The sequence below is a fragment of the Chiloscyllium plagiosum genome, chromosome 17, assembly GCF_004010195.1.
Source record: "Chiloscyllium plagiosum isolate BGI_BamShark_2017 chromosome 17, ASM401019v2, whole genome shotgun sequence".
Classification (NCBI taxonomy): Eukaryota; Metazoa; Chordata; class Chondrichthyes; order Orectolobiformes; family Hemiscylliidae; genus Chiloscyllium; species Chiloscyllium plagiosum.
The window spans coordinates 32,473,550-32,492,146 of NC_057726.1; the positions used below are offsets into that span (position 1 = coordinate 32,473,550).

At 40.0% G+C, this 18,597-nt stretch overlaps 1 protein-coding gene across 4 annotated transcripts in view; it reads right to left on the bottom strand.

The window, feature by feature from the left end:
• The window catches only part of LOC122558347 (BTG3 associated nuclear protein), a 251,305-nt gene that overhangs the window by 10,773 nt on the left and 221,935 nt on the right, over positions 1-18,597 (bottom strand). For 3 of the 4 annotated variants that reach the window (XM_043706808.1, XM_043706807.1, XM_043706810.1), the window contains exon 12: positions 7,584-7,727. The exons of the other annotated variant lie outside the window; for it this stretch is intronic. In XM_043706808.1, coding sequence (XP_043562743.1) covers positions 7,584-7,727 — 144 coding nt within the window. The remainder of the gene's footprint in view (positions 1-7,583; positions 7,728-18,597) is intronic. 4 annotated transcript variants of the gene reach the window in all.

An 18,597-nucleotide genomic window follows, 5' to 3' on the forward strand; every position in this document is an offset into this window, starting at 1 on the left:
AAGGGGGCAGTAGGAGGAGGTGTCCGCGAGCTGGCGTTTAGCCTCAGCGGTGTAAAGGTCAGTGCGCCAAACTACTTGTCTGCCGGTTTGATAGTGAGGTTGGGGTTGGGACGGAGCGAGTGGAGGACTGCACGTTCCGAGGGTGAGAGGTTGGAGTGGGTGAGAGGGGTGGAGAGGTTGAGGCAGTTAATGTCGCAACGGCAGTTGGCCCAGTGCGCCAAACTACTTGTCTGCCGGTTTGATAGTGAGGTTGGGGTTGGAACGGAGCGAGTGGAGGACTGCACGTTCCGAGGGTGAGAGGTTGGAGTGGGTGAGAGGGGTGGAGAGGTTGAGGCAGTTAATGTCGCAACGGCAGTTGGCCATGAAGAGATCGAGGGGCGGGGAAGAGGCCAGCACGGGGTGTCCAGGTGGATGGGGTGTGTTGGAGGCGGGAGAAGGGGTCGTCAGAGGGTGGACGAGAATCCTGGTTGAAGAAGTAGGCATGGAGGCGAAGGTGGCAAAAAATTGTGCGTCATTCCCAATTCTAACCCCTCATTTTCCACGGGGGTCAGGATAGACAGAATGGAATGCCTCTACTAGCCTTGACCCATTTTTTTGAGGTCATGGCCTGTTTTCTCCTGCAAATACAAAGATGAAAGCTGTAGTTGCTCACAAAAAGAAGCACAATGCATATGCTATGTGCAGCCAAGTAAGGATGGGGACATGTCAATGCGCCCTACAGGAAGCTACTCTCAAGGGACATTTATGAGAGTTAGCAATGACACATCACTTACTGAGATGCAGCGAGATATGGATATACCTGACCACATTCCTACTGACTAGGTGGTCACTCCCTCTCCAACAAACATTGGCACTGGCATTGCACATGCCCGGCCCAACGGGAAGCATGTGTACAATATTCACTTTTGCAATATGACTAAAACTCTTGGGAGCACTGGATATACAGGCTCTGGGAGTGACATTCTGAGATCTCCATCCAACCTTGTTTGGGAAGTGCAGTTGGTCTCCTCCTCTTGCTCATGGGTCAGAAAAATTCTTGCTATGCTCTTCCTGCCTGGAAAGAGGAACTGCTGAAAATGTTACCACTCAGGATATTTGTTGTCCTGGCTTTTGTTTTTCTTCCTCTGTCCAACATTATTGGCTTCCACTTTTGGGTCTGCAACCAGGCAGCCCAGCCATAAAATCTAGCCAAGTCTTTTTATAGCAACTGATTTTTCTTTTCCTTCTATGCTTCTTCAATCCTGGTTTCTTGCCATCTCCAATTTTAGTTGCTCCACCACTAGATACCTTGCTATTGCTAGATCCTTAACTCTGGAATTCCCTACTAAAGCACTTCTCTCTTCTACTTGAATCTGCTCCTTGAAACCTACTACTCATTGTCCTAATATCTCCTTACAAGCATGAGATTAAATTGGATTTGTTAAAGCTCCTGTGAAGTGTATTGTGACATTTTGTTATGAAACCTCACAGTATGGATGGAAGTTGTTGCTGGTCATGGCATACCAATATTTTAGTGGTGTCATTCTATTAATCCTGTGATTTTGGTGCATTTTATTCTGCATGAGGATGTGCGTGACAAGTATTACAAAACCACAAAGGAATCTTAATGAAACACTGCCATTTGCCAAAGAATTTCACCAAAGCACTACTCTAATCTGAAACTTTCCACAAAGATGATTCATGCCCAGGAACATTGGAAAAACAGTTAAATTCAAATTTTGTATGCTCCGATGACAGCGTTTTAAATGTAGCAAATGCAAGTTTAAAAACTGAGCCGAGGACATTATGTCACTATCTGTGCAAAGGCTTTAGAACACAGAATCTTGAGATGATGTCATGGATCTCGTCTCTGCTGAGCATAAATTGCACAGTATGGCTGGGGTTAGTTACAATGATAGTATTTATATCTGGAGCCCGGTGTGTCAGATTATACCAGGTGTTATTGTATTTAGTATTAATATGCAATGAGGAGTTCTAAAGAAACCCAAGTCTGAAGCCAGTTCTTGACCTTGCCACCTTTGACCTCAAGCTCTCAGATTTAGGCATAAAAGCACACAACAAAAGATGGTGAGAATTACACAATCTACTGTTTAGAAAATTATGGCAGCAGTGATGATGAAGAGAAAAACTTAAATTCTCTGAAAAAGAAGATTGCAAAAAACTCATCAGAATAATTTTAAAACCAGCTAGCAGCTAGAAGACACTCAGAGCTAGACATCAGCTATGAAGGACAAAATCTCTGAACTGCTGCACAGAAAGCACCAAGTATAACTGTAAATCAATAAGATTAACAGTCAGTAATAGGGGCAACAAAAAGAGAAAAAGCAATGATGGCAAAAGATCAATAGCAGCCAAGGGGATAAATCCAGATTGAGCACCCACAAAGAGGCTGATTGCTAAACAGCCACAGTAGATTCAATCCTTTAAAAGGAAAAAATGAGCTGGGAATCAAAGTTAAGAACTGTAGCAATTATTTAGCATGTTTAAACTATTTATTGGATGGCAAATTTAATGACAATCAAGTTGAGGTGATTCTCCACAAACTGGCTTAAGGTATACTGATTGAAAAAAAGAAAATCAGGAGTCAGAATTTGTTTTTTGGAATTAAATGTTTCAGGGCCATAACTGTGAAGTTAGCTAAATATTTTACTATTTCAACAAGTTGGGTGAGAACACAAGTTTTATTCATGAACAAAAAGGTTTCATTACCATCAGCGCGGAGAAAAAAAAGCACTGTGTCAAAGAAAAAGACATGGTGATCACACGATATAATTAATTCCACAGGATATTTCAGAAACAAAAAATAGCACTGTAGTAATCCATCTATGATACAGTCAAATGTTCGATTAATTGTATTGATTGAAATCAGTATATTGATGGGAACTTGATTCAGGAGAACATTCTCTTTGGCAAGGCACTACCAAAAAATATTTCAGGTAACACACACTTGAGGGAAAACAAACTTCCCTGGACCATGTGTTACAGCAAGTACACTGATGGAGTAGTCTCCATGATGGGAGACGTCAAAACATTTGTCATGAAGAGCAAAATCCTGGTATTCAGATCATCTACTGCATCCTCCACTGTGGAGCTGCTGATTTCAGAGTTAGCTGCAGTATTAGAGCAAGACGTGAAAATTGTTAATCACAAAATCGCGGCCACTGAAATCACATTTATTCACTATTTTGTGGGCAGAAATGGGTGCAGATGTTTCTCTCCTGTGTTCCAGAGCTCCAGAGCTAACTGATAGTTTATAAGACATTATATGCAGTTGAAAAGGGTTACTATCTGATATTACTGGTATGCTAAGCCTGCACATAGCATAGATATTTTCAGCTAGCTGAATACCAAAATGCAGGAGAACAATGAGACAATCCTGACCAGATAAACAGAGAAACTTTTGAGTTTTCGCTTTAAAACTGTCCTTAAGCAAGAGACAGTGGCATGGCGTTCACTTGAGATGTTTCCACTAGCAACATCAACATGAGGCATAGCTGTCAAGATACACAGTTTCGTATTCAAATATCTCAAAGCACGAAGTGAATTTTGAATTCTACTTTCTCCTCAATAAATGTGGAAGACTATGTCTGGAAACGTGATCCCTTTAGTTCACCACCTCTTTACTAGATGAGAAAGAGCAAAAATGACTCACGCACACCGATTTAGCTTCAGATTCTTAAGACTGTCTCAAGAGATTCACTACATCGAAGGCAGGTATCAAGTTTTTCAGAACCATGGATTATGCACTTGCATCTATTACTGATAATTTTGAGGTTGAAGTACATTTGTGTGCCTAGTCTCACCAAGCAAACTTAACTTAAGGAAGAAACAAAAATAGGATCCTGGATATAATTAAAGGATGGGCAGGAACTTAGTTTTAAGTTATGAAGACTGCTATGAAGACTGACCTCAAACAGTGGCAGCATTTCTCTATCATCAAAGATTTGCTAGCTTTTGGCTAAGCAACTGGTAATTACCCATTGATTGAGAAATGGTATGCTTTAGAAGATTCACCAAGAGCAACAGATTATTGGCAATGGATCTGCAAACAGTTAGAGGACTTTGTTTATAATTTTAATACATGTGGCAGGAATAGTAATGAATGACCCAAACCTCTCATCCCTACTGCATTTCTTGATATACCTTAGCGTCATTTAGATATTTACCTTTTCGAGTCTGAAGGCCATTCTTTCCTGATCATGAACAATTACAAACTAGGATAATTTGAGGTTACAAACTAAGATCAAAACATAATTATGTGGACCCTACAGGAAATATTCACCATTTACATTATTTCAGATGTTGCTGTTTCTGACAGTGGCCCACAGTTTTCTAAAGAAGTGTCTGAAGCATTTTCAAGTGCAAATAGCTTTCACAATTTCACTTAGATATCTTCAGTCCAATAGAGAAGGCGAACGAACAGTTTAGACACCAATAAACAAAGGTAAATTCCATAATTTCTTACACTGCTCAGCACAGTTACTGTAACATCCTGCTCTCCTCAGGGCTGTCCCCATGTGAACTACTGATGAGAAACAGCTTAAAATCTCAACTTCCTACATTACCATGCAATTTGCTTCCAAGGGATAATAACAGGACAATCAAGATTACTTCCTTAAAGGAAAACCAACATTGGATTAGGATACTGAACATTACCACACCAAAATGTTGCCTACATTGGAAAATGTACAAATGATCCAGATAAGGAACATTCATAGACAGGATTTCTGTCAGAAGGCATGTTCCTAGACAGGACTATTCATACCTTATAGATACACTGAAAGTACTATCTGCCACAACTCATCTCGCTGTTTCAGCCTATCCATCTACTTCCCTTGCTGTAGGAACATGTGCTTCACCAGAAGGAAAGCAGGCACCACCAGTGGCCTGCCATAAAGCATTGATACCTTAGCCCAAACCAACATATCAGGCAAGACCAAGATAGATTAAATCTCTGATCTAATGGAAGACAGCACAGCAAAATAAAAATTGACCAAATTATCTTAAGTGTTTCTATACTTTGAGACAACCCTTATCCATCTTTTAAAACAGATGAATCAAGTAAAGATCTGAGATGTGTGAGAGAGATGAAAGCAAGTACAGTAAATATACTAAAAAGAATCAAAGTAACTCAATTGAAAATATATATGAATGTTTATGATGGATAAAGAAGTTTGGGAGGGATGTGGTGGAACAGCTTTAGGAAACTAGATCAAGCTTCAGATAATGTCAGGGAGCTGCTCAGAACTGAGCATGCAAAGTATAGTGTGGACTGAGTTAGTGAAAATTATAGATTAGAAGATGGTTGAGAGAAAGGCAGAAAGCAGATTTGATGAGGGAAATACATATACAGAATAGTTGCAATGATTTAACATTAGGTTTACAGCCTGGTAAATCTCAGATTACATTGTAGAGTAGCATTTAGTATTAATATGCAATACACAAAACTCTAAGGAAGCCGAAGCAAAAAAAAGTGGTTCTTGACCTTACCATTTTGGGGCTGAAAATGTGTTGCTGAAAAAGCGCAGCAGGTCAGGCAGCATCATTCAAACATGGTTGTTCAAGAGAATGCTTCAGCTCAATCTTAAGAGGAAAGATTTGAACTAAAAAGCATGATTGTTAGATATCCAGCTTCTACACAATCAACCAGCAATCGATTTGCTTTGTTTTTATCCATTCATGGAATGTGGGCATCAATGGATGAGCTAGCATTTACTGCATATCCCATGTTGCTTTCAAGAAGGTGGTTGAGAGCTGCTTTCTTGAACAACTGCTATCTATTTGGTATAGATATACCCACAATACTGTTAAGCAGGAAGTCCTTGGATTATGATCCAGCAACACTGAAGAAACAGTGGTATATTTCCAAGTAAGAATGGTGAGTAACTTGAAGGGGAAGTTGAACACAGTGGTGTTCCCATGTATCTGTTGCGTTTATCCTTCTAGATGGTTGTGATCCTTGGTTTGGAAAGTATTGTCTAAAAGCTTTTATGAATTCCTGCAGTGCATCTTGAAAATGTTACATGATGCTACTACTGATTGACTATGGTGGAGTTATTAGATATTTGTGGATATAGCACCAATCAATCATGCTGTTTCCTCCTGCACAGTATCTAGCTTATTCAGTGTTGTTAGAGCTGCATTCATCCAAGCGAGTGAACAATTTCCATCATGGTCCTGACGTATGCTTTGTAAATGGTGGACAGGCTGTGGGGAGTCAGGTGGTGTGTTGCTTGCTGTAGGATTCCTAGCCTCTGACTGCCTCTTGTAGCCACAATATTCACCACTTCAGGCCAGTTTCTGGTCGTTGGTAACCCCCAGTGTAGTTGCTATTTGGGAACTGATAAAATAAATTAAATCAGTCCTGTCCATTAAATTCTGCAAAAGCTCCATGAAATCCATGCTTCCTAGACAATATAACAAACACATCTGCCTCATAGATATTATTGTAGTCATTATTTAGTCTGCACCCCATAGAAATCAATTAGAAGGTCAAATTTATGTAGGGTGCGCATCAAGAAGGCAGCTGATCACCCTGAGTAGAAGGACTGAGATTAGTTACTTTGACTTTCCTACAGAACAGAGTTATTTACAAAGCAAAGATGGGCCGCAAAACGCAGAAGCATTTCCATAACTATTTCCATACTTGATGGAGCCATTGTACACACAGGTCCCTATTCCTCTGCCATCACTGTGAGAATGCAGCAACGTTTTCTGCTAAACCCAGGATTTCAACACAACTCAATATCTCCAATAAAACACAAGTAATTTCAGGAACTGAATACATTGCCTAGATCTGTGTATCCAATTTTGGCATTGTAGCATATGACATTACAGCCCTATAACACAAGTAAGTAGGAACAGCCGTGAGTGCACTCCACTCCACCAATATGACGCTTGTTCTCCATGCTACTACAGTAATGAATTTTTCACAAACTTTTCAATCATCTCATGTAATATTGTCTCCAGCAACAATGGTTGAGGATATCCATGTAAATGGAGAAAAGAAAAGACAAAGTAATTTCCATAAATGTGCAAAATATACATATTGTACCAGTGAAATATTTCACATCTAGCAAAAGAGCAGCATTCACTCACAATGCGATACACCCTCAATAGATAAATTGACTAGGAGAAAATCCATAAAATATTGCTTTGATGAGAGTCCGATAATGCTAGAAATACTCAGAAGGTCTAGCACCATCTGCGTATGCAGGAACAAACTTGACAAGTTCAACCTGCAATCTTTCATCAGAACTGAAAAAAGTTTGCAAAGTAATAGGTTGTGAGCATGCAAAAGGAGTAAAGGTGAGGGGAAGAGGCACATGAAGAACAGAAGTGAAGGTCAGCAGTAATTAAACAACAAAAGGTTTGTGGTGCAGAGGAAGTGTCAATGTGACAAGAAAAGAAATAAAATGTGGCTGGATGACACGTGAATAGTAGTTTAGTAGTTATCTAAATATAAAGCTATTTTGTAAATATTGCTTTCAGAGTATTAGCTGAGATTACAACTAAACCAATCAAGTTTCCTCTCATCTAACAAAAACTGAAGAGGAAATTAATTGATTAGGTCTGTTACTCACTTGAGCTGCTGCATTGTGATCTGTTACTGGTGCAAGCTGTACATATTGCACCTGGATGTCACTTCCCTGTAGAGGTGATCCATCTACTCCACTGGTTGGATGTTCAGCAGAAGCCACTGCAATTAATTGTGCACCTTGCAGTACCTACAAAGTATATTTTTAAAAATATATTCATTGAATTAGTTTAATATACTAACAAATGGCAACAGTTCAAGAAGGCAGCTTACCACCACCTTCCCAAGGGCAGTTAGGGATGGACAGTAAATGCTGGCCCAGTCAGCGATGCCCACATCCTGAGAGTGAATTAAAATATAGCTTCAACCCAGTCTTTCATCACAACATCATTGACGAAACAGTAGCGATGTCAGCCATGAAAGCAAGATTACTTTTCATTATTTAAAGATGCTGACATTTATCGGTTGTAAAATAAGAAAGCTATGTTAATTTTTGGGTTTAGCTGAAGTACATCTTGAATTTACTGATTGCAATTTTAAATGGAAAATAAACTAGAATTAAAAAAAGCTGATTGAGGTCAATAATCAGAGAGGCTAGACATTTGATACAACAAGTCTAGGCCATAAAACCTCATGACCTCAAACTGCTTCAGAGGCATGCAGCTTTCTTACATGGACAGAAATATACTGTCTTTGCACCATGAGATCAAAATATTACAGAAGATTAGCACAAGGAATGCTAAATGGATTAGCTATAATTAGACTGTTCACTATCTGAAAATAAAAAAAATGAACTAGTGAAAGTAAATATTAATATAATCCTACTAAAGCTTACAAATCTATCACTGACAATAGGACTTTAATTATAGTGTGCTCTTTGAGATTGGCTCACGGGTTGCATGTGACATAATTAATAAAAAGTACACAGTTAAAATTTACTCAATTTCCTTACATGAACTTTGTCATTTAATATCTGGGAAGTTAAAGTTACTGGTTTGATTTCTCGGTACTAAAGTGTCATTTGTCCACCAATTGCATAGATCTAATGGAAGCTACTGCTAAGCACCATGGATTAGAAACTTTGCTACCTTGGTTACAAAGTTAAAAAGTCTCAACCATTACCTGGACTTTCACCCTATATAATTTATGATGATCGGTGATGGATTAAACAGGGGAAGGAAAGAAGTTGGAGCATTTACATATCAGAAGAGTCATAGAGCTGTAGAATATGGAAACACTCCCTTCGATCAGATTCGTCCATGACATCCAGGTATCCTGAATAAATCTATTCTCTTTTGCCAGCATTTGACTCATACCCCTCTAAACCATTCCTATTCATATATCCATCCAGATGCTTTTAAATGTTGTAATTGTACCTCCCTTCACCACTTCCTCTGACAGCTCATTCCATATATGCAGCATGCTCTGCGTGAAAGATTTGCCCCTTAAGTCCCTTTTAAAGTTTTCCCGTCTGAACTTAAAACTGCGTCCTCTAGATTTCAACTCCCCCTTCCTAAGAAAAATATTTTGCTTATTCACCCTATTCATGCCCCTCATGATTTTCTAAACTTGTATATGGTCACCCCTCAGTCTTTGACACTCCAGGGAAAACAGCCTCAGCCTATTTAACGTCTCCCCATTGTTCAACTCTTCAACCCTGGCAACAGCCTTGTAAATCTTTTCTGAACCGTTTCAAGTTTCACAACATCCTTCCTATAGCAGGAAGACCAGAACTGAAGCAGCATTCTAAAAGTGGCCTAATCAACGTCCTGTACATCCACACCATGACCTCCCAACTCCTATATTCAATGTACCGACCATTAAAGGCAGGCATACCAAATATCTTCACTATCCTGTCTACCTGGGACTCCACTTTAAAGGAAGCTGCACTCCAAGATTCAGCAACACTCCCCAGGACCTTACATTAAATGTACAAGTCCTGCCCTGATGTGCCTTTCCAAAATGCAGCACTTCACACTTATCTAAATTGAACTCCATCTGCCACTCCTCAACCCATTGGCCTATCCAATCAAGATCCTGTTGCTCTCCGAGCTAACCTGTCATTACACCTCCAATTTTGGTGTCATCTGCAAACTTACTAACATACCTCCTTTGTTCACCTCCAAAGTATTTACATAAATGTTGAAAAGCAGTGGACCCAACACCGATCCTTGTGGCAAACTGCTGGTCATAGGCCTCCAGTCTGAAAAGCAACCACCACCCTCTGTCTTCCACCTTTGAGCCTGTTCTGTAACCAAATGGCTAGTTCTTGCTGTATTTCATGTGATCGAACCTTTTTAACCAGTTTTCCATGAGGAACCTTGTTGAATGCCTTCCTGAAGTCCATGTAGATGACAGCACTGCTCTGTCTTCATCAATCTTCTTTGTTACTTCTTCAAAAACTTCAATCAAGTTCATGAGACACCACTTCCCACACACAAAGCCATGTTGATTATCTTTAATCAGTCCTTGCATTTCCAAATACATGTACATTCAGTCCTTCAGGATCCTCTCTGACATCTTATCCACCACTGATGTCAGGCTCACTGGTCTATAATTTCTGGCTTTTCTTCATCACCTTTCTTAAATAGTGGCACTACATTAGCCAATCTCCAGTCTTACAGCACCTCACCTGTGGCTTTCAATGATACACATATCTCAGCAAATGGCCCAGCAATCACTTTCCTAGCTTCGCACAGACTTCTAAGGTACACTTCATCAAGATCTATTGTTGAAGTACATAAAATTTCAAAATATATTTAAAATATAATCTGTGGGCTTAATAGAGCACATTTATAAAATATCTTTACTGGAAACAACTGGGTGACTGAAAACATGTCCTACAGTAAGTGGGATTTTAACATTGTATAAACATCCTCTACATCTACATCCCCTTCAAAATATTTGATATTCTCTGTGATGTTGACACAGGTTTGTTGTTCCAGCATCCTTGTAACTTTATGATAAAAATAAAATAAATTCTATCAGTAAACTACAGTAAAGTGATATCTGTCATTAATTTCAAATCAGGTTGTTAATTTACTAATGATTTAAAACAATCAAACTTAAGGATATTTTTAATTATCTTCAGTAACATATCTGCATCACTTATCTACATGCCATTACAACTGGCTTCTAGTATCAACATTTCCTAAACTATAATAGTCATGAAGAGCACTTGACTCAAATCCAGATGTGCACAAAATAACTGGGTATTGTAAAGCTAATAAAATGATACAAGCTTCGAGCACAGTTCTACTACCAGGCAGAGAGAGATGATATGGTGAAACGGAGTGTAACTATATCTGACAACACAAAACTAAAAAGAGGAAATAAATGTTAAAAGAGATAGCTATGAAAATGAATAAATAATCTATAGGATTGATATTCCAGTTGCAAGCTGCACTGACTTATCCATTCAACTATAAAGAGCACTTTTGTAATCAACCCACTCTTGCCTTACCACAATTACTTTGAAAACATCAAATAAATCTATTAAAAATATATGCTTTTCTTGAGTAAAGTTTCTACCTCTCTCAGATCGTTATGACTCGAGAAGAACTTTGTTCATCTACTGATTAAGAGAATAATATGTAGAATAGAGACAAAAAAAACTGCAGATGCTGGAATCCAAGGTAGACAAGCAGTAGGCTGGAAGAACACAGCAAGCCAGGCAGCACCATGAGATGGAGAGGGTCCTTCTTCAGGACCCGGGGTGGGTGTAAGGGAGGCTGCAGATAAAAGGAGAGGTTGGTTGGGGGGGGGTTTGAGATGGGGAGGTGTAGTGAGGTCAGGATTGGTGAACAAAGGTGGAGAGTATGATCTGGTTGGTTGATGGGAGGAATGAATCCGGTCGGTAGCTGGAAGGAAAGGTCAATTAGAGGAGTGAAAGGACAGGAAAGGGCTGGGAAGGGAGTCAAGGGATGGGAAGGAAGATTATTTGAAATTGGGGACAACTTAATGTTGAGTTCTCCAGGCTGTAGGCTGCCCAGGCAGATGAAATGATGTTCCTCCAATTTGCAGTCTAATTCGCTGTGGCCATGAAGGAGACCAAGGGGAATTAAAATGGGCAGTGACTGGGAGGTCAGATCCCTTTATCAACCTTTGGTTTGCATCACTCTCCCCACCAAACCCCCTGAACCATCAGGTACCTTCTCCTGTAACCGTAAAAAGTTAAAAACTTGCCTGCACATCATCCCCCTCACCTCCATCCAGGGCCCCAAACAATCCTTCCAGGTGAGACAGAGGTTCATCTGCCTCTTCTCCTAACTTACTATGCTGGGTGCTCCCGATGCGGTCTTCTCTACATCGGTGAGACCAAATATAAACTATGGGCACATTTTGCCAAGCATCTCAGCTGGGCCCGTAGGTGCCAACCTGACCCCCTAAGTCATCGCCCATTTTAACTCCCCTTCCCACTCTCTTGGCGACCCTTGGTCTCCTCCATTGCCACAGCGAATCATACCATAAATGAGAGGAATAGCACCTCATTTTCTGACTAGGCAGCCTACAGCCCAGAGGACTCAACATCGAGTTCTCCAATCGAGACCTCCCTTCCATTCCTCTGATCAACCCTTCCTTCCAGCTACCAACGGGATTTATTCCTCCCGTTGACCAACCAGATTGCACCCTCTACCTGTGTTCACCTGTCTCTACCTCACCACCCAAACCACCCCCCCCCTTTGGATCTGCAGCTCCCTTTACATCCACCTCCAGTCCTGAAGAAAGATTACACATGAAATGTTGACTTCTCCACCTCCTGATGCTGCCTGGCTTGCTGTGTTCTTCCAGCCTCCTGCTTGTCTAATATGTAGAACAGGCAGGTTGTTTTATGAAGAAACCTTGGACAGGCTAGGCGTATATCTGCTGCAGTTTAGAAGCAGAAGAAACTTGACTCAAACATTCAAGATAATAAGGGGTTTTCACATGGTGAAAGTGGAAGGGAGGTATCCTATTATGAGAAAATCTCAATTATGAGAATTGGGAGCCACTGTATCAAAATTAGGGGGTGGACTTATAAGCAGAGATGAGAAGAATTTCTTTCTTACATAGAATTATGAGCACTTGGAACTCTCTTCCTCAAAAAGCAGTAGAAGCAGGTGACACAATTGATAAGCAAGGCTATTACGTGGAGGTGCCAGTGTTGGACTGGGGTGGACAAAGGCAGCAACTGACGGGAAGCAGGAATGTGGAGCAGCCACATCAGTGATGACATTGAATGGCAGAGCTGACTTGAGTGATCAAGTGGCCTACAGCTCCTCACTTGTTATGTTCTTACGTACTGTGTTGAGGGCTGCAAAACTGAGCACAACATTCTAAACAAGGCCTAACCCAGGTCTTGCAGAAAGGGAGTACAGTATTTTTGTTCTGTATTTAATCAATCATTCTGGCAATGCATTCTAACCTATTTATTTTTACAATATCCTTCCAGCATTGGTTGCAGTTCTTCAGAGATTTAGGGTACTTCTAAATTCCAGAGCTTCTTCCATTCCAAATCATTCCTCTAATTTAGCAACATTGAAAATGCAACCTTGAAAATTACAGCCATATTTTGTGTTGGCCTTCCACAGATGAATAATGCTATATTTTATATTTTAAGTAGCAAAGGCTCATTTTCATTGTCTCAGGTCCTAATATATTTGCATAATTTCCTAAATCTGTGAAGAGAATCAGATAATTGATAAAGGTGGAGAAGGAAAAAGGATCCAACACAGTCTCTGATAGTCCCCACATAATAAGAACCTTCTATCAGCAAGAATGCAACTAATTCCTCAGCTAGTTCAAAATTTGTCTATTCATTCTATATAACTTAAGTAATGCTAAGTAGATTATTTCTTTTTTCCTACACGAAAGATATACATTGTCATCGGATCTATCAACACCAATCAACCACCTCAAACATTTCAAGCAAATTGGTGAAACATGACCACACAAGCAAAATTGTGCAAATCCTAAAAATAAAATGAAGGCAGATAAAGAATTACTCAGTAAACCAGGCAATATTTATGGACACAGAAACAAGCTAGAAGATTCAGGTTGATGATCTGTTGTTGATAATTGGGAAAAGTTAGAAATGCAATAGCTTTTAAGCAAGTGAAAGAAGGGAAGAAGGAAAAATAACAAAAAGGAAAGGAAGTTTGTGGAAAGTACATGTGAGTTAATGTTGCAAATTCTATGTCAGCAGAATGTGTTATATTTGTATGCTGTAGTTTTTAAAAGCAGCTGATACCATTTGGGATAAAATTAGGGCATACATATAAAAAATATCAAAAGCTAGTTTCCACCTAGGACAGAGTTGGTATGTGGAAGTGAACAGTAGTCTGCACTAATACCAAATTGAGCATTGTTAATATTTTTGGATAACAGATTGGTTTCTCCTTATGCCTTTGCCAGATGGATATTAAAAATTTTGACAATAAAAAACTTGCAAATAGATATGGGCAGATTAAGTGAACAGATAAAGAAAGCAACGTATTATTTAAATGGAAACTAAATGCAGAAATCTGCAGTAGAGAAATCTCAATATCTTGTTAAATGAATCACAAAATGTTAGTATGTAGGAAAACAAATGATGCAGAAAGCAAATGGACTTCAGGAGAATGGGATGCGATCCTATTGAAAAATACAAGATCCTGAGGGGGCTGAAAATGTGTTGCTGGAAAAGCGCAGCAGGCCAGGCAGCATCCAAGGAGCAGGAGAATCGACGTTCGGCATGAGCCCTTAATGTCGGTTCTCCTGCTCCTTGGATGCTGCCTGACCTGCTGTGCTTTTCCAGCAACACATTTTCAGCTCTGATCTCCAGCATCTGCAGTCCTCACTTTCTCCTCGAAGATCCTGAGGGGGGCCTAACGGGGTAGAAGTTGAAAAGATATTTCTCCTTGTAAGAGAGATGAGAAATAGGGGATACAGCTTTTAAAAAATGTTGCCATTTCAAAACAGAAATGAGGATTTCTTTCTGAGGGTTGAGAGTTTGGGAGACAATCTTTCCCCAAATAATGATGGAAGCAGGCTCATTGAATGTTTTGAAAGCAGAGGCAGATAGATTCTGAACTAACTAGAAAGCTAAAGGGCATTGGGTGTAGGCAGGAAAGTGGAGTTCAAATCCAAATCGAATTAGTAACTAACATATCAAATGGCAGAGCAAGTTCGGGCACAGAATAGCCAACTTCTCCTAGTTCGGAAGATCTAAACAGATTACCAGAGATACTTTCACCAAGGCATTTTTGTAGATTGTCTTCAGTGTATGATCAATAGATATATATCAAGAGGTTTCTATGGTGATATTATGATGGTAATCATATTTCAAGTGAAGTATTTTTAAAAGCACACAAGTGCATATATCAGAAGTGCTTCAACAAGATATCTTTACCCTGTTACATCAAGTTTACATGAGTATTGAAAACAAGACAAATTTCAATGGCTGTTTATGATCAGGGAATAATAATGAGCTGTATGGATATGTGATGCTTTTCAGAAGCCAAGTCAACACAAAGGGCCACTCTATCCTTTTAAAGTTCCATTACATTCATGGTCAAGAATAGTTACTGACTCATTTATTGTCAGAGGTGATTATTTCATCACTGTTATAGACTACTTGTTAAAAAGTCCCCCATCTCATTTGCCAGCTTGGATCCATCAAGTTGGCAGCAGGCACAATTAGTGAAACTTTCAGTTTTTTTGATTCCTTGGAGGAGGTAGAATGAACAACAGTTCAAAACACCATAGTTAAACCCTTGTAAGACATGTGCAAAGTAGCAAGTAAACCACGTAACATCATCCCCTACAACATTCAAAGTCGAACAGACTAGCAGACTGAAATGTAAGGAAACCAATTAATACATTTAAGAATTAGGTTTGATAGTCACATGTACTCAAGTAAAGAAGCACAGTGAAAAGCTGCCATTCTCCAGCACCATCTTAGGTTCAAAAATCTAAATTTAAAAAAACAAATCAACAAAATTAGCAATAAGCTGTACACTGATACTCAGTTTGAGTTCTGCCGGAGCCACTCAGCTCCTGACCTAATTATAGTCTCAGTTTAAACACAGACAAAGAATGTTTTAAAGAAGGTGACTGCCCTTGACACCAAGTTCCCACCTGACCAAGTGTGCCATCCAGGAGCCATAAAAAAAATGGATCAATAGAAACAGGGGGAAACACTGGCATAAAGATTGTTGTTGTTCAAAGTCAGTCATTTCTGCTCCAGGTCACCTCTACCGGCATTCTTGAGGGTTGTGTCCTTGGCCCAACCATTTTCAGCTACTTCATCAATGACTTTCCCTCAATCGTACGATAAGAAGTGATGATGCTTGCTGATAATTACACAATGCTCACACCATTCACGATGATTCAGGTTCTGAATCGGTCCATACCAAAATGCAAGACTTGAATAATATCTAGGTTTAGGTTGACAAATGGCAAGTGACATTTATGCCACACGAGGCCTAGAGAATGCCCATGCCCAACTCGAGAGCATTTAATCCTCGTCCCTTTACATTGAATGGAATTACTATCACTAAATCCACCAGTATCAACATCATGGGGTTACCACTGATTAAGAACTGAACTGGACTGTCCATGTACGCACTCTGGCTGCAAGAGTAAGTCAGTGGCTAGAAATATTGCAGCAAGTAACTCATATCTTAAATCACCCAAACTTGTCCACCAACTGCAAGGCACAAGTCAGAGGTGTGATGCAATACTCTCCAATTGCCTGGAATGAGTGCAGTCTTAACATCACTGAAGAAAGTTGACATCATCCAGGACACAACAGCTTGAGTAGTACCACATCCACAAACATTCACTCCCTCCACCATTAACCCGCACGCGCAGCAATATGTATCATCTACAACTTGCACTGCAGAAATTCACCAATATTCTTTAGAGCACCTTCCAGGCCCACGCCACTAACCTCTAGAAGGATAAGGGCAGCAGTTACATGGGAGTATCAACACCATAATGTTTCTCACCAAGTCACTCATCAGTCTGACCTGAAAATATATTTCTGCACCTACTGACATGACTTCCCTTATTCCTTTCTAAATACAAGGAGCTGAACTAACCTCTTTTGCGGCTTCCATTTATTAAACCATGTGGTTCAAAACATTTCCCTGAATAGAATTCAAGAATTTTACTCATTCCTTACCTTGCACTGTACAACTATCCCAATTAATATTTACATAATTTAGATCCTCTACAACTATTGTCTTATTATTCTTACACTTGTGAAATTTGGTTACACATTTGATCCTCTATCTCTCCCTGACTATTTTGCATAAGCTTTAAAATTCTTTGAACTGTAATTAGCTCAGGTTTGTTTGAGTTGCATTTATATCAGATAGGTTTAGCAGTTTCAAATTAAGAATCACATAACACAGGTTATAGCCCACTTCAGTCCAACACTGGCACCTCCACAAGTTCTAAATTAGGTTTCCTCCAATTCTCTATAGTTAAACTTTGATTTGTAAAGTCACAAGTCATATTCTAACATAAAGTTTGAAATAAATATTCCTCAACAGCATAACTGAAACATGATGACTGAAAACAATAAAATGTGTGGAAAGTGAATTGATCATATGGTAGTAGTAACTGTACTCGCACCTTGAACTGGACAGAGGCTTAGTGCAGTGAATCCCCAGGTGCAGGTCTGTGTCAGCTAAAGACCATTGCCACATGTGATACAAAATCTCACCTGTATTTAACTGTATTAAGTATGCATCAGGAAGCACCTCTGCAGTACCAAAACCACCAATTTAGGCTGACTGTGGACAATGGTGGATTGAGGTAAAGCTGAGGGACATTGAGTCTACCCAAAAAGACTCAAAGTTGCTCAATTCTTCTTCAATAGAATCCAAAATCTCCCAAATTTTTGAATTTTATTTCAGTGAACCCCTTTAAGAAAAGTTGGTCAGGCAGCTCCAAACGAGGAACTAATTGGAGCTTGTGTACTAAATCTCCATCAAAAGCTGTCCTATTTCAAATTGTGGTCATCAAAGTATCTAGATCCCAATTATTGCAACAACATCAGCCAACCATCAGTTTTAGGCGGGTGCCTTACAAATAGAGGGCCTTAGTTCAGTTTTGCAATTCGATATACTTCAGTGGTTAGCAACATATATGTTGTAATCTAATTTGGTCCTTGTTCATCTGTTTCATGCCTGCAAAACTGGTACATCAATGTCAACTGCTCATCTACATTGTGTACCCTAAATTAAGTAATATTTCTGGGTACAAACTGTTCAGATGTGGAATTTGTAAGGCATTGACGATAATATAAATCAAGGCTTTAACAAAATAATTTACCATGAATCTACTAGAAGACAATAGTAGTTCAATGTTAAAAACTCCTAACTCGGGGGGGATCCAAGATGGCGGCGACCCAGTAAGACTGAGTCTATAGTGCTCCTCCCAAGACTGGGGCACAGTGGGTCACCTACCCCCTACCAAGCTCACCAAATCATTTATAAATCATTTATAATAGTTTAGTAACTCAATTAGTTGTGTAATATTACATTTAAGCAACTTTATCCTAAGTTAAAATGACTAAAGGGAAGGGAGCCCGCAGCTCTCAGCAAGCAGGAACCCCTCCCCCACACTCTCCAGCTGCAGCAGAGGCGTCCACAGCCGCCCCGGGGGACTTACCTACAGTAGCAAGTCTTGCAGAAATGCTTTCCAAGCTTGACTCGAAGATCGATGCCTTTATCGTCGAATCCAGGAATCGCTGGGAGTCGCTCTCGGCCGCGCTGCAGAAGCACGACCGTGAAATTGAAGAAATTCAACGCCGAGTCAGAGGGGCGGAGCTAAAGGCCGCGACCTCCGAGACAACCGCCCAATCGGCCGTGGATCAGGTCCGGACTCTCAAGCAGCGAGTCCGGACCTTGGAAAATCATAATGACGACCTCGATAATCGAGGACGTCGAAAAAATATTCGTTTGCTGGGCCTTCACGAACAGGAAGAGGAAGGCCAGCTTACAGCATTCCTGGAGCAGTGGCTGCCACAACTTTTAAATCTGCAAGCTGGATCAGGCCAGGTAAGGGTGGAATGGGCCTACCGAGTAGCA